This window comes from Leucoraja erinacea, chromosome 16, assembly GCF_028641065.1.
Source record: "Leucoraja erinacea ecotype New England chromosome 16, Leri_hhj_1, whole genome shotgun sequence".
NCBI lineage: Eukaryota > Metazoa > Chordata > Chondrichthyes > Rajiformes > Rajidae > Leucoraja > Leucoraja erinaceus.
In genome coordinates, this window is record NC_073392.1 from 45,085,116 (window position 1) to 45,099,878 (window position 14,763).

The following is a 14,763-nucleotide window of genomic DNA, read 5'->3' on the forward strand; positions in this document are numbered from 1 at the left end:
CAGCACCTGTGGAGGGAATGAACAAGTAACGTTTTGGGTTGGGATCCTTCTTCGGACTGATAAGCTGGAAAAGAGAGTAGGGTTGATGCAAAGCCTAGAAATTGATAGGTGGATACAAGTGAAGAGGAAGGAGGTAATTGGCAGGTGGGTGAGGATAGTGACAAAGGCTTACGGGGAACAGGAGGCTAAAGGGTATGAGTTAAGGAAAGAAGAGGAGGGATGAGTAAAATGTATACGGGTGGGAGTGAAGGGGTAGGGAGTTGGTAAAAAGAGGGGGTTAAAGGAGATGGGGAGCTAAAATGTGAGGTGGGTGGTGTTATGAGTATACAGAGATGGAACGTGCCAGGGTGATAGGAAATTGTGATAGAAATGTGTGGACTAGGAAGGGGAGGTGGGAATAGGTGGGGTTGCAAGGTGCTATTGAAATTGGAGAATTCTGTGGGGTTTTTATGCTCAAGATTCCAGGATCTTGTGTCTCTTGGTTTTAAATCATATTTTGTACCAACATGTTTAAGAATATTTTTGCAACAATTAAGTAGTTTTGTCCTTTTAAAAAAAATTAGTTTTTTTTTCTTTATTCCAGATATTTACTTTCTTATTTGAATTTAATTTGAATTTAAATTCCTTGGCTGATGTGATGAAATTGAACTTGTTTTTCTAAATCATTGGTCCAGAATTCTGATTGCAAGCCTGGTTATTTGATTTCCAGGCTGTTCTTACAGATTTTGTGGTTCAATTTATCCACGTATTCATTTCTTGGAATCTGGATGTCATTTGCTAAGCCAGCATTAGAGACAAGTGACTTTCTAGGGCACTTAAGAGGACATTAAGAGACAATCACATTAGTGGTAAAAGTAACATAGAAAAGGTGGAGTATAGATGCAGATTTTCAGATGGGTTTTTCTAACTCTGGTAATTATGTGTAATATCATTGTTACTGATTTTTTAAAATATAAGGTGATTGAAATTAAATCGTACAGGTGCTATGATGGAGTTTGAACTCTGGTCTCTCAGTTTTGGACTAGTCTTTTGGATTACCAGAGACTGAGATTCTGTTCCTTTTCTTCAATAGTTCTGATTCAAACTCTGCGGTAATTAAAAATCAAAAGGCCAGATATATTGAAAATCTAAAATCAAAACGGAAAAGGCTTGATTCACATGAGGTCCCCGGGTTAGTAACAGTTCCCTTTCTGAATTTTCTGGAAGTTGAAATTACCAATTTCCCTTCCAGCAAGTGAATATAGACAAATAGTTGTCTAAATGCAACCGTGCAAATAAGTACTCCTCTTTGATTACGGATGGGGGTGACAGCCTACCCGGGGGTAGCGACAGCGGACGGGCCTCCAGCACAGAGACCGGCCCTGTTGCTCCGAAAGGTAGGGAAAAAAAGAAGAGGGCAATAGTAATTGGGGACTCTATTGTTAGGGGGTCAGATAGGCGATTCTGTGGACGCAGTCGGGAGAGCAGGATGGTGGTCTGCCTCCCTGGTGCCAAGGTCTCGGACGTGTCTCAACGCATCCAAGATATCCTTAAATCAGAGGGAGAGGAGCCTGAGGTCGTGGTACATATAGGTACCAATGACAGGTAAAAAAAGGGAAGAGGTCCTGAAGGGAGGATTTAGGGAGTTGGGAGGAGAGTTAAGGAAAAGGACCAAAAAGGTAACAATCTCAGGATTACTGCCTGTGCCACGCGACAGTGAGAGTAGGAATGGAGCGAGGTGGAGGATAAATGCGTGGCTGAAAGACTGGTGCAGAGGGCAGGGATTCAAGTTTCTGGATCATTGGGACTTCTTTTGGGGAAGGTGGGACCTGTACAGAAAGGATGGGTTGCACTTGAACCCGAGGGGGACCAATATCCTGGCGGGGAAATTTGCAAAGGCTACTGGGGAGACTTTAAACTAGAAAGGTTGGGGCGAGGGACTCAAATAGCGGAAGCTAGTAGACAGAATGGGTGGCAGGAAGCAGAAAAGGGAAGCACTCGGACACAAGAGGAGAAAGAAAAAAAAGGAAATAAACAGAATAAGAGACGGGGGGGGTTTCTTAAATGTGCATATTTGAATGCTAGGAGCATTGTAAAAAAGGTGGATGAGCTTAGTCTGGATAGACAACTGGAAGTGTGATGTTGTGGCGATCAGTGGTCGATTGGGAAAGGGGGAGATGCAGCGAGACCTGGGTGTCATGGTACACCAGTCATTGAAGGTAGGCATGCAGGTGCAGCAGGCAGTAAAGAAAGCGAATGGCATGTTGGCTTTCATAGCAAGAGGATTTGAGTATAGGAGCAGGGAGGTTCTACTGCAGTTGTATAGGGTCTTGGTGAGACCACACCTGGAGTATTGCGTGCAGTTTTGGTCTCCAAATCTGAGGAAGGACATTATTGCCATAGAGGGAGTGCAGAGAAGGTTCACCAGACTGATTCCTGGGATGTCAGGACTGTCTTATGAAGAAAGACTGGATAGACTTGGTTTATACTCTCTAGAGTTTAGGAGATTGAGAGGGGATCTTATAGAAACTTACAAAATTCTTAAGGGGTTGGACAGGCTAGATGCAGGAAGATTGTTTCCGATGTTGGGGAAGTCCAGGACAAGGGGTCACAGCTTAAGGATAAGGGGGAAATCCTTTAAAACCGAGAGGAGGAGAACTTTTTTCACACAGAGAGTGGTGAATCTCTGGAACTCTCTGCCACAGCGGGTAGTTGAGGCCAGTTCATTGGCTATATTTAAGAGGGAGTTAGATGTGGCCCTTATGGCCAAGGGGATCAGAGGGTATGGAGAAAAGGCAGGTACGGGATACTGAGTTGGATGATCAGCCATGATCATATTAAATGGCGGTGCAGGCTCGAAGGGCCGAATGGCCTACTCCTGCACCTAATTTCTATGTTTCTATGTTTCTATGTTTCTAACAGAGGGATCTGGGAATAACCGTGCATAGTTCCTTGAAGGTAGAATCTCATATAGATAGGGTGGTAAAGAAAGCTTTTGGTATGCTAGCCTTTATAAATCAGAGCATTGAGTATAGAAACTGGGATGTAATGTTAAAATTGTACAAGGCATTGGTGAGACCAAATCTGGAGTATGGTGTACAATTTTGGTCGCCCAATTATAGGAAGGATGTCAACAAAATAGAGAGAGTACAGAGGAGATTTACTAGAATGTTGCCTGGGTTTCAACAACTAAGTTGCAGAGATAGGTTGAATAAGTTAGGTCTTTATTCTCTGGAGCGCAGAAGGTTAATGGGGGACTTGATAGAGGTCTTTGAAATGATGAGAGGGATAGACAGAGTTGATGTGGACAAGCTTTTCCCTTTGAGAATAGGGAAGATTCAAACAAGAGGACATGACTTCAGAATTAAGGGACAGAAGTTTAGGGGTAACATGAGGGGGAACTTCTTTACTCAGAGAGTGGTAGCGGTGTGGAATGAGCTTCCAGTGGAAGTGGTTGAGGCAGGTTCGTTGGTATCATTTAAAAATAAATTGGATAGGCATATGGATGAGAAGGGAATGGAGGGTTATGGTATGAGTGCAGGCAGGTGGGACTAAGGGAAAAAAAGTTGTTCGGCACGGACTTGTAGGGCCGAGATGGCCTGTTTCCGTGCTGTAATTGTTATATGGTTATATGTTATATGCATCCTGAATGTGGTGATGGGGGGGGGAGGGTGAGAGATGGGGTTATAAGGGGGGCGGGGGAGGATTTGTGGGGGAGCAGATCTGTTAATCAGTGAGAAATATTATCGGCGCTTTAAAAAGTGTGCGCTGAGAGGTGGTTTGGGGTTTGTTTTATTTCATCTTGTAGTTTGGAAAAAACCTTTTGGGTGTCACAAGGTTTGGATACTATGCACTAGAACAGAGTCTGGGGGAACTTGGAAGAGTCAAATCTTTGTATGTCAGGTCATCTGTAACTCTGGAACCCCCTGCAATTAACTGGACAGGTAGCGCTTTTGGAGAGAGATACAAGAGATAATGTTTCAGGTCAATGACAACAAAGGTGCCGATTGTCCCGCTGAATAGCTGCAGCACTTCCTTTATTTATGTCAAGGCAGAGTTATAGTTTATCATGAATAATGATGGACAATTAAACCAGTAAATGGAGAAGAAGGAACAATTTCAATTAGCACAATTTCATCCTCAAAAGGGAGAATGCAAAAAAAGACAAGGCTGTAGTAATTACAACCATCTTAAACCAAAGCCAATAAGCAGATAATCCATCTCACCCTCTTCCTGAATGATATAACAATGGCAGAGTTGACATTGCAGAGTTAATAATCTGTTCCTGAACCCACTATAATTCGGCAACTGTTTGAATGTATCTCCAATGTGGGACGAAACCCAACAAAGTGAAAAATTGACACAATCTACTGGAGTAATTCATGAGGTCAGGCAGCATCTCTGAAGAACATGGATAGGTGATGTTTTGGGTCATGAGTCTTATTCAGACTTAGGGGAAATTGTCCAGGTATGTAGTCCTCAAGTTAGGACAAATTCAATCCAGACTGTGTTAGATACACTCTATTACTAACAAAATGATGGTGGGTACCATCAACTATTAAATGTTACTTATTCACTAATAACTTGAACACTGTTTCTTAATTTAAGTTCTGTTTGCATTTCATGAATGATTTAGAGAAAGGAACCATCAGACATCAGACATTTAATCTCCTGGTAAATTTGGATGGGCGCATCATTTATCATGTGATGAAAACTTAGAAGTACTGCATGGGTCAGTGGATTTGGTGCGATTTTTGAAGTGGTAAAATCTGTCCTTGTAATAGATGAAATTTGGATCCTCTGCCTTTGAAGTCCTTATAATCTTGAAAACATATCAGTCAATCTCGGTACAGCATTGTAAATTAACATGGTCTCTATTTATTTGTCCCTATTACGTGATGTTTTAAAAAATAAATCCCATGCTAATTATCTAATTCACTCTGGAAAATCATAAGCAAACGCAATTTCCAATTATTTTCAACTCTTGTGTATCAAATGTATACCCACCAGGTTTATTATACGTGGTTGCAAGGAACTGTAGATGCTAGACAGAAAAGTGCTGGAGTAACTCAGCAGATCAGGCAGCATATCTGGAGGGCATGGATAGATGACCTTTGAGGTTGGGACTCTTCTTCAGGCTGATGGAGGGGGGAGGAGGGGGGGAAGAAGAAAGCTCGAAGAGAAGAGGGGCAAAACAAAGCCTGGCAGGTAATAGCTTGATACAGGTGAGAGGATAAACAAAGGCCAGAGTTGAAAAGACAGGTGTGAGATTGAAAAGTTACAAATTATATACATTATTTGTAATTTTACTTTTATGAACAATATTTTGTACTTTCCACCATCTTTGCTTTCCACTGCCATTATAAGCTGCATTTCATATTTATAATCATTTTAATAATATTTCGCTATATAACTGAAATTGGTAATAATCAATGACCTTCCATCTTTTTTTAGACATCCATGCCATAATATGCAGCCCTTGATCCAAGCTGAAACTAGGAATTTGACAAAAACATTTTCAATGGCCAAAAAGATTTGTTCTGTCAATGACCGCACAGAATTATGCACGTACGATAAGATAATAGACTTCTACAGTAGTTAATACTGAAAGCACAGATGGAATTACTGCCTGCAGATCAAGACACAGAGAGTGCGGAAGCTGTTTCAAGTCAGAGGATCAGCAAGATTCCCACAGCTTTGAACCGCAAACGATCAAAGCTGATTGTGCACTTAGACTTAAATAACACACTGCAGTTGTTTGATACTGTTACCAGACAAGGACCTAGAAGTGCTCTTAGTTCCTTTTTAACCACTGTTACCTGGGGGCAGATCAACCAGGAAGGTAAGAATTATTTGCCCACAGTATCAGAAAATTATGTTATAAGACAAAATAAATAACACTTGTTTTTAATGCTATCAAAGGAGCGTCTACCAGAGAATTGTAAATAATAATAACTTTGTTCTTACAAATTTCTGTAAAAGCACTCCAGAGTATCTTCTGTAATACTATTGTTATTCAAATTAGTTACGCCTTAAGCAGGTTAAATTAACTTTATTGTTGGATGGACATAGATAAAACAGGATTTTAAAAAGTAGTAAATGATAGAGAACGTGCCAATCATAAGAGTGTAAGAATATCACAAAAGAAAATTCCAAAACGTATCTTAGAAATGAAAACAATGAACATGACAAAATTTAGCAATCATGTATCATACTTTTATAAACCACAATTAAAAAAAATTGGAACAAGAGTGGGCCACTGGATCCCTTGAGAGTGATTTGCCGTTATATTAAATTGGGGCTGATCATGATTGAAACCTCAATACTGAACTGCAATCCAGAATAACCACGGTAACTTTTCATCCATTTATCAATAATCTATTCACCCGAGCTTTAAAAATATCCAAAGACTCTGCACCTACTGCCTTATGAGGATGAGAGGTCCAAAGTTCATGATACTCTGAGAGCAAAAATAAATTGCATCATCTGTCTTGTTTAGACAGCATTACTTTTAAATAGTGACATTGAGTTTGAGATTCTTGCACAAGAGGAGATGTCCTCTCCTCATTTCAAAGCTCCCCTCATCTAATATGCTTCATCAAGTCCAAACTCTAATTTCTAAACTCCACTGGTTTGAAACCTAGCCTGCCTAGCTTGTACTCAAAAGACAACCTGCCCACGGGAGGTATTAGTCCAGGCAAAATTATTTTGAACTATTCCCAATCTTACTAAGTAACAAACCCAATATTGTACATTGTACTTCAGATGTGGTCCACTGATGCAATGTCAGACTGAAGTATAATCCCATATTTTCAGGGGAGACTAGATACTAACATCAACAGTCACTTGTTACCTCGGTATCTTCATATTGGTGAGACCAAGTAAAGACCAGGCGACCCTTGAATATTTGTTTAAGTGCTCTGTCTGTCAAGGCTGAAAAAGCTACTTATCTTAACTACTAAACCAGGTTCGTTTCTTAATAAACAGACACCACACAAACTGTTTGGTAGACCAGTTCAAAACTTTACTTAACATCGGCCGATGGAAGGGAGGGAGAACTCCAGTCAAGTGCCAACACAGACACTTGACTGTCCTCAGCCACCTTCCCTTAACAACAGAATTACATTGCCTTAAATAGGGTTTTTTTACCCCTTATCACATTCCACAGACATTAGTCATGGTCAGAGGTACTGGAAAAGGTTTCCACAGAATGCATCACATCAAACCTTTTGTTTACATGGTACAAGATATACTAAAAACATTGTATATCTTCTTTGTCACTTGGTCCCTCATAAACATAGACCATCTGCTTTATTGCCTCCTCCCCCATAAACATTGGTCATTTGGTTTATGGCATCTTACTTTCAAAGATATCTCTCTAGCTCCTTCACTTGGGAGACAATGTTATCTCACACACCCCGCAACCTGAGGAAAGCCTAATTTGACACTAAATATAAGCTGTAAGCTAGCCCAGAAACCAATTTAATATCTTCTTATATTTTTAACTAAAACTCGGCTTCATCATTGCCAGCTGGAGCTGGTTGCAAGCTACTTTGATCTCCCCTTCCCATTCCCATGAGAACTTGTCTTGTCCCCGGCCTTCACTATTACCAGAGTGAGGCCACTTTCTAGGGGAGTGTTCCCTGGACATTAAAAAAGTTCCTAAAAAGCATTCCTGAAAGAAGTGTGTTCAGGATGATGTTCTAATTTCATTGTTGAAATAATTAGCATTGTAATCCTCTAATTATGGCTTGAAAATTCAAAGTCAAATATGCTGGTTACTTTATGATAAGGACTAACTGAATACAGAATATGTAACAAATGTACAGAATAATTTAGAGTTGCACATAAATTACCATGAGATAAATGGAATTGGCAGATTTTTTAACTATCTGGGGCTGATCTTGATAAATTGGTGTTGATGCCTCAGCAATATAGTGAAGCAATTAAAAGATAAACATAATGCACAAATGGGTGATATCTAATTACCCACTTGCTAAATATGACTAAGTGTCATTTCAGATATTAATTTATTGCATTTCTCATAATTAAAAAGAGACAACCAGGATTCAATATGAGACAGCTGAAGTAGGCCATCCATCCCCCATAGACTATCATTCCTTTCATTTAGTTTATGGTTGAACTGAATCATTATTCCATTTATTTTATGTGTTCTATAATACCCTTGCCCAACAATCTTTCAACTTATTTTGAAAATTTCACAACGGAACTTCTGAATTGAACTAACCTCTGAAGAAAGAGCTCCAGATGTCCGTCCTTTATACGGAAATAAATGTTTATTGATATTGCTCCTTAAGGAATAATTCTAATTTAAAATGAGTGTCCCTCATTTCTGAATTCCTCCACCTCTCTCCATCGATCCTTTCAGATACTTTAATCACATCAGCATCTAAATTTAGTCAATCATCTTTCTACTTTAGTCAAGAACATACAAGTCTATACTTTATTCCTCATGATGACCCTTTCAGTCTCACGATTATTATGGTGAATCTGTGCTGCAAGATTTATGCTTTCTCTGAAGCAGTGCCTAATCTGAACATGGAGTGGATGAATTAGCAGCTGGTGAATACTATTTGTTACTTTAACTTTATTATTGTCACGTATATTGAGGTACAGTGAAACGCTTTGTTTTACATGTTATCTAATCAGATCAGATAATACTATATATAAATACAATCGAGCCAAACTCGTACAACAGGTAAATCAAAGGGGAAGAGAGAGTGCAGAATGTAGTTCTCAGCACAATAGTGCAAGATTTCCAGAGACAAAGTTCAATGGCTACAATGAGGAGAGGAGAATTGCACTGTACCCTAGCTTATGGAAGAACAGTTCAGAAACTTGATAACAGAGGGAAAGAAGGTGTTTCCGAGCCTGATGCTGCATACTTTAAAGCTTCTATATCTTCTGAACGACGAGAGCAGAGAGAAAAAGGAATGGCCGGGGTGGGATAGGTCATTGGTGGTAAGTTTACAAAGAAGCACAGATTGAAGAAAGAAGTTTAAGATTTTTTTTAAGCTTTGTAACTCTCCCTAAGAATACTGGTATTTTTTTTACTCAATATTAAAGTTCCCCGCGACTACAGGCGAGGTTTGTTGAGAAAGCAATTTGGATATCTGTCAAACATGTGAATCTTGTTTCAGGGAAGTGGGAGTGGATGAGCCTTGAACCTTCTTTGAATCCACCATGTGATGGGGCTGTGAGCTATTATTCACAATTTGGAAAGCTACTAGACTTCACAGACACTGCTGATGGTAGCCTCTTTAAGAAGATTTTCACTGATCACTTACAGCAAATCGAATGGACAGATCCCCACAATGATCTCCTTTCTGTTACTGGTGAAGATGGAAAAGAGTACCACAGGATCCTCCCAGCTTTCTTCGAACTGATTGATTGTTTGTTATCTCAAAACAGAGAATTTGCAATTGTATTTAGGACTTTTGGCACAGATTTATCTAGAGCTTTGAAGACGACAGAGGTTACCCTGTCGGGTCAACATCCTCAGTATCAACATCTTCAGATGAAACATGTAAGTGATACTCAGGGTTTCTGAGATACATGTATAACCATAAGAGATCACACATCGAAAGAGCTGTATAAATGTACATGGAATGCTAATCCCATCTGAAAACTGAAGTAACTGTTAAAATGCATGTTTTAAACATTCATCTTAATATGCCATCTTGAGCTTTGCAAGAAAAGAAATCTTCAGCATAACTGTAGTAAACTGTAGTAAAACCTGTAGCTTTGTCACCCCTTGCGTTTCCGTCTATTCCATGGGGAAATTGTATAAATGATATGCTTATTAGTGAGCTTGAAGGGAGGAAATAGATGCATGTGTACAGTTAGAGTATTTATGGTATGCCTATAAATAATATTCCTTTTTTGTTCCTGATGATATTTTTCGGAATTAAACAGCAATAGCTTTCATTAACAATACATATGTTAGTGGTGCTTTCTTGGATGTTTTACTTCTTGAATGGAGAGGAAATACAGCAGTTGTTGAGTCCACCCAGAATGGTGTTGAGTGGTACGCGGCTCAGACATAACATTTGGAAAGGTTTTCTACATGCCATCCACTAAAGTTTAGTTCAGAGATACAGCGTGGAAACAGGCCCCTTGACCCACCGCGTCTACACCGACTACCAATTTTCCATTCACACTAATTCTATGATATCCCATTTATGCATCCACTCCCAACAAACGGGGCAATTTAAAGAGGCCAAGTAATCTACAAGCCCACACGTTTTTGGGATGTGGGGAGCAGCGGGAGAAAACCCACATGGTCACTGGGTGAAAGTGCAAACTCCCCACTTCAGCCCAGCAAGTCCGTGCCGACCAGCGATCACCCCCGCACACTACAACTATCCAACACACTGGGAACTATTTGCATGTCTTTGGGATGTGAGGGGGAAGCTGGAGCACCTGGAGGAAACCTATGTGGTCAAAGGGAGAGCGTGCAAACTCCAAGCAGACAGCACCGAGGTCAGGATCGAACCTGGGTCCCTGTCGCTGTGAGGCAGCAGCTGCGCCACTGTGTTGCCCAAGATATGGTTCACCAAGAAGGGTCCATATATCTGTCCATGCGTCTGGTTGGACCCATCATTTGGCCTCACACATTAATTGGTTTTACAAATAAAACTTTGTCCATTATGGTCTTAGCACATACAGTGCCCCTCCATAATGTTTGGGACAAAGACCCATCATTTATTTATTTCTCTCTGTACTCCACAATTTGAGATTTGTAATAGAAACAATCACATGTGCTTCAAGTGCACATTGTCAGATTTTACTAAAGGGTATTTTTATACATTTTGTTTTCACCATGTAGAAATTACAGCAGTGTTTATACATAATCCCCCCCATTTCAGGGCACCATAATGTTTGGGACACATGGCTTCACAGGTGTTTGTAGTTGCACAGGTGTCTTTAATTGCCTCCTTAATGCAGGTATAAGAGAGCTCTCAGCACCTAGTCTATCCACCAGTCTTTCCATCACCTTTGGAAACTTTATTGCTGTTTATAAACATGAAGACCAAAGTTGTGCCCATGAAAGTCAAATAAGTCATTATGTGACTGAGAAACAAAAATAAAACTGTTCAAGACATCAGCCAAACATTAAGCTTACCAAAATCAACTGTTTGGAACACCAATATGAAGAAAGAGAGCACTGGTGAGCTTACTAATCACAAAGGGAATGGCAGGCCAAGGAAGACCTCCACAGCTGATGACAGAAGAATTCTCTCTATAATAAAGAAAAATCCCCAAACACCTGTCCGACTGATCAGAAACACTCTTCAGGAGTTAGGTGTGGATTTGTAAACGACCACTGTCCGCAGAAGACTTCATGAACAGAAATACGGAGGCTACACTGCAAGATGCAAACCACTAGTTAGCCGCAAAAAAATAGTATGGCTATTCAGTTTGGCAAGAAGTACTTCAAAGAGCAACTACAGTTCTGGAAAAAGGTCGTGGACAGATGAGACGAAAATTAACCTTTATCAGTGATGGCAAGAGCAAAATACAGAGGAGAGAAGGAACTGCCCAAGATCCAAAGCATACCACCTCATGTGTGAAACACGGTAGTGGGGATGTTATGGCCTGGGCATGTATAGCTGCTGAAGGTACTGGCTAGCTTATCTTCATTGATGATACAACTGCTGATGGCAGCAGCATAATGAATTCTGAAGTGTATAGACGCATCCTATCAGCTCAAGTTCAAACTATTGCCTCAAAACTCATTGGCTGGCGGTTCATTCTACAGCAAAACAATGATCCCAAACATCCTGCTAAAGCAACAAAGGAGTTTTTCAAAGCTAAACAATAGTCAATTCTTGAGTTTGGCCAAGTCAATCACCCGATCTGAACCCAATTGAGCATGCCTTCTATATGCTGAAGAGAAAACTGAAGGGTACTAGCCCCCAAAACAAGCATAAACTAAAGATGGCTGTAATACAGGCCTGGCAGAACATCACCAGAGAAGACACCCAGCAACTGGTGATGTCCATGAATCACAGACTTCAAGCAGTCGTTGCAGGCAAAGGATATGCAACAAAATACTAAACATAACTACCTCCATTTACATGACATTGCTGTGTCACAAACATTGTGGTGCCCTGATATAGGGTGACAATGTATAAACACTGCTATAATTTCTACATGGTGAAACCAAGGTGTATAAAAATGGCCATTAAAATCTGACAATGTGCACTTTAACCACATGTGATTCTTTCTATTACAAATTTCAAATTGTGGAGTACAGAGGCAAATAAATAAATGATGGGTCTTTGTCCCAAACATTATGGAGGGCACTGTGACTATTCTGTTCAAATTAAATCCTGGACATGCTTAAACTTGCTTAAGTCCAAGAGTTACTGAGTAACGTGGCGCAGTGTTTGTCGCACACTCTATCTCTGGACAATAGCAACAAAGCTTGTTTGGATTTTCCAAATTTATTCTGGGGAATTGTCAATGTGGTCCGATGCCAAGTCCAATCAGGTGTAGGATCAGAGACCCCATTCATATCAGTGGGATTCTTTGATTATTGGTATTTTTCTAGTTAGTTGACTTTTATGTTTTTAATTATTTCTAAGGATACGTTTAAGTCTACTATTTTTATTCTGGGATGATTTTCATTTTAATGGTCTACATAGTGTTAATAGTTTGAAATGTCTCCAAATGCCAGAAACATTGAAATACTTTTTTAAACTGCCTCAAAGCTTGGTAGGAAATTAAGCTCCACTCTTGGGTCATTTCCATGGGCGAAGCCACAGACTACCCTGTCTGTGACATATGTACCATTATCAATCTCGCTGCCGAACCCTTAAGGTGCTGATGAGATGAGTCCTCCGCATCAGGACGAGTTGAATAGAGGTGTGGAGGAAGAGTACAAAGTGACTCTGAGGGACAGACTATATCTAGTATATTCTGGAACATTGATGTGTCTATTCTCTTAACGTGTTGAATGACCTTGGTACGATCCCAGTAGTTAATACTTTTACATTGTTCCTTTGCACTTGGTTCTGCATGTGTGTTCACTGATTTCTTCCAATCTTAACCAATAAAGCCTTAACAAACAAATGTTTCCCTATCTTTTCTCTTTAGCTGCCTTTAACAATGGTACCAGGCAAAATCCGTTGCAATAAAAAGGATGTTGTGTTGACCTTGGGATCTGAACGGATTTCCATAAAATCAGATCCTAAAGCTTTATATCACTACTTCTCTTCATTGGAGGGAATTGTGGGTTTTCAGGATCATTTCGACTGGTGAGTTTGAGATATGGATATTCTGCATGTTTAGTAGAGGTGTAACAAATATGTCATCAAAATTACGACAACTTAACCGGTAAATGCATAACCTATAGCTATTGCATCTGCAGTGAATTTTTTCCTCTGGTTTAATGATGTTGCTCCTATATCTCTGTCCACAAGCAACGTGGAGGATCCTTGTTACATTTCTCTCTCCAAGCAATGTGATCCATCCCAAACAGTTTGTAACTGTTCTTAATAGATAGAAGATGTTTTGCAGTGGTCAGCCATCTATTTTACACCCATTAAAAGAGGTATCCAGAAGATGTAGAATTCTGACAATTGCATTTGATACACTTTGTTTAGTTCTGTTGTTGAGTAAACTAGTCCAGTGGTTTAGAACTGAAGCGACTGCCTTTTAAAATGGGCCAGATTAGAGAACTACCAGTTAATTGTAGCATGAACAGGTCAGACGGAACAAGCTAAAGGTCCGATGCCAGTGGATCTGACCTCCTGCTCCACCATTAAGATGAGCATTAAAACCAGAGATGAATAGGTTATTTGTGCTGGGCTGAGGGACAGGATGCACCTCACATTTGGCACCTCAGCATTAAGCTAACAATGTTCAGTATATGTAATGTAACCCTATTTGAATGGGTTACATTACATATGCTAAATGTTTAAGAAGGAACTGCAGATACTGGAAAATCGAAGGTGGACAAAAATGCTGGAGAAACTCAGCGGGTGAGGCAGCATCTATGAAGCAAAGAAAATAGGCGACGTTTCGGGTTGAGACCCTTCTTCAGACTGTGGGGGGAGGGTAGAAGAAAGGAAGAGGCGGAAACAGTGGACTGAGGGAGAGCTGGGAAGGGGAGGGGAAACAAGGGGCAAGCAGGGACTACCTGAAATTGGAGAAGTCAATGTTCATACTGCTGGGGTGTAAACTACCCAAGCAAAATATGAGGTGCTGCTCCTCAAATTACAGTGGGCCTCACTCTGGCCATGGAGAAGGCCCAGGACAGAAAGGTCAGATTCGGAATGGGAGGGGGAGTTGAAGTGCTGAGCCACCGGGAGATCAGGTTGGTTATTGCGAACTGAGCGGAGGTGTTGGGCGAAGCGATCGCCAAGCCTACGCTTGGTCTCACCGATGTAGAGCAGCTGACACCTAGAGCAGCAGATGCAATAGATGAGGTTGGCGGAGGTGCAGCCGCACCTTCACCTGCACCTCCTCCACCTCATCTATTGCATCCTTCAGCCCACTGCCTCCGCCTCTTCCTTTCTTTTTCCGCCCCCGCCTCCACATCAGTCTGAAGAAGGGTCTCGATCCGAAACGTCGCCTATTCCTTCGCTCCATAGATGCTGCTTCATCCGCTGAGTTTCTCCAGCATTTTTGTCTACCTAAATGTATTTTGGTTTATTCTAAAACAATGTAATTAATTTTCCATTTTGGATGCGTTTTTATTTTTACTTTTAGTTGTTTAAATTTTGGGGGGGGGGGGTATTTTTTAACATCTGCTTG

General features: G+C 40.6%; 1 protein-coding gene across 1 annotated transcript in view; it reads left to right on the forward strand.

Moving 5' to 3' along the window:
- si:dkey-32e6.3 (uncharacterized) overlaps positions 1 to 14,763 on the forward strand; it is a 42,228-nt gene that overhangs the window by 938 nt on the left and 26,527 nt on the right. The window contains exons 2-4 of the mRNA XM_055648307.1: positions 5,434 to 5,821; positions 9,141 to 9,526; positions 13,102 to 13,262. Coding sequence (XP_055504282.1) covers positions 5,596 to 5,821; positions 9,141 to 9,526; positions 13,102 to 13,262 — 773 coding nt within the window. The 5' untranslated portion in view covers positions 5,434 to 5,595. The remainder of the gene's footprint in view (positions 1 to 5,433; positions 5,822 to 9,140; positions 9,527 to 13,101; positions 13,263 to 14,763) is intronic.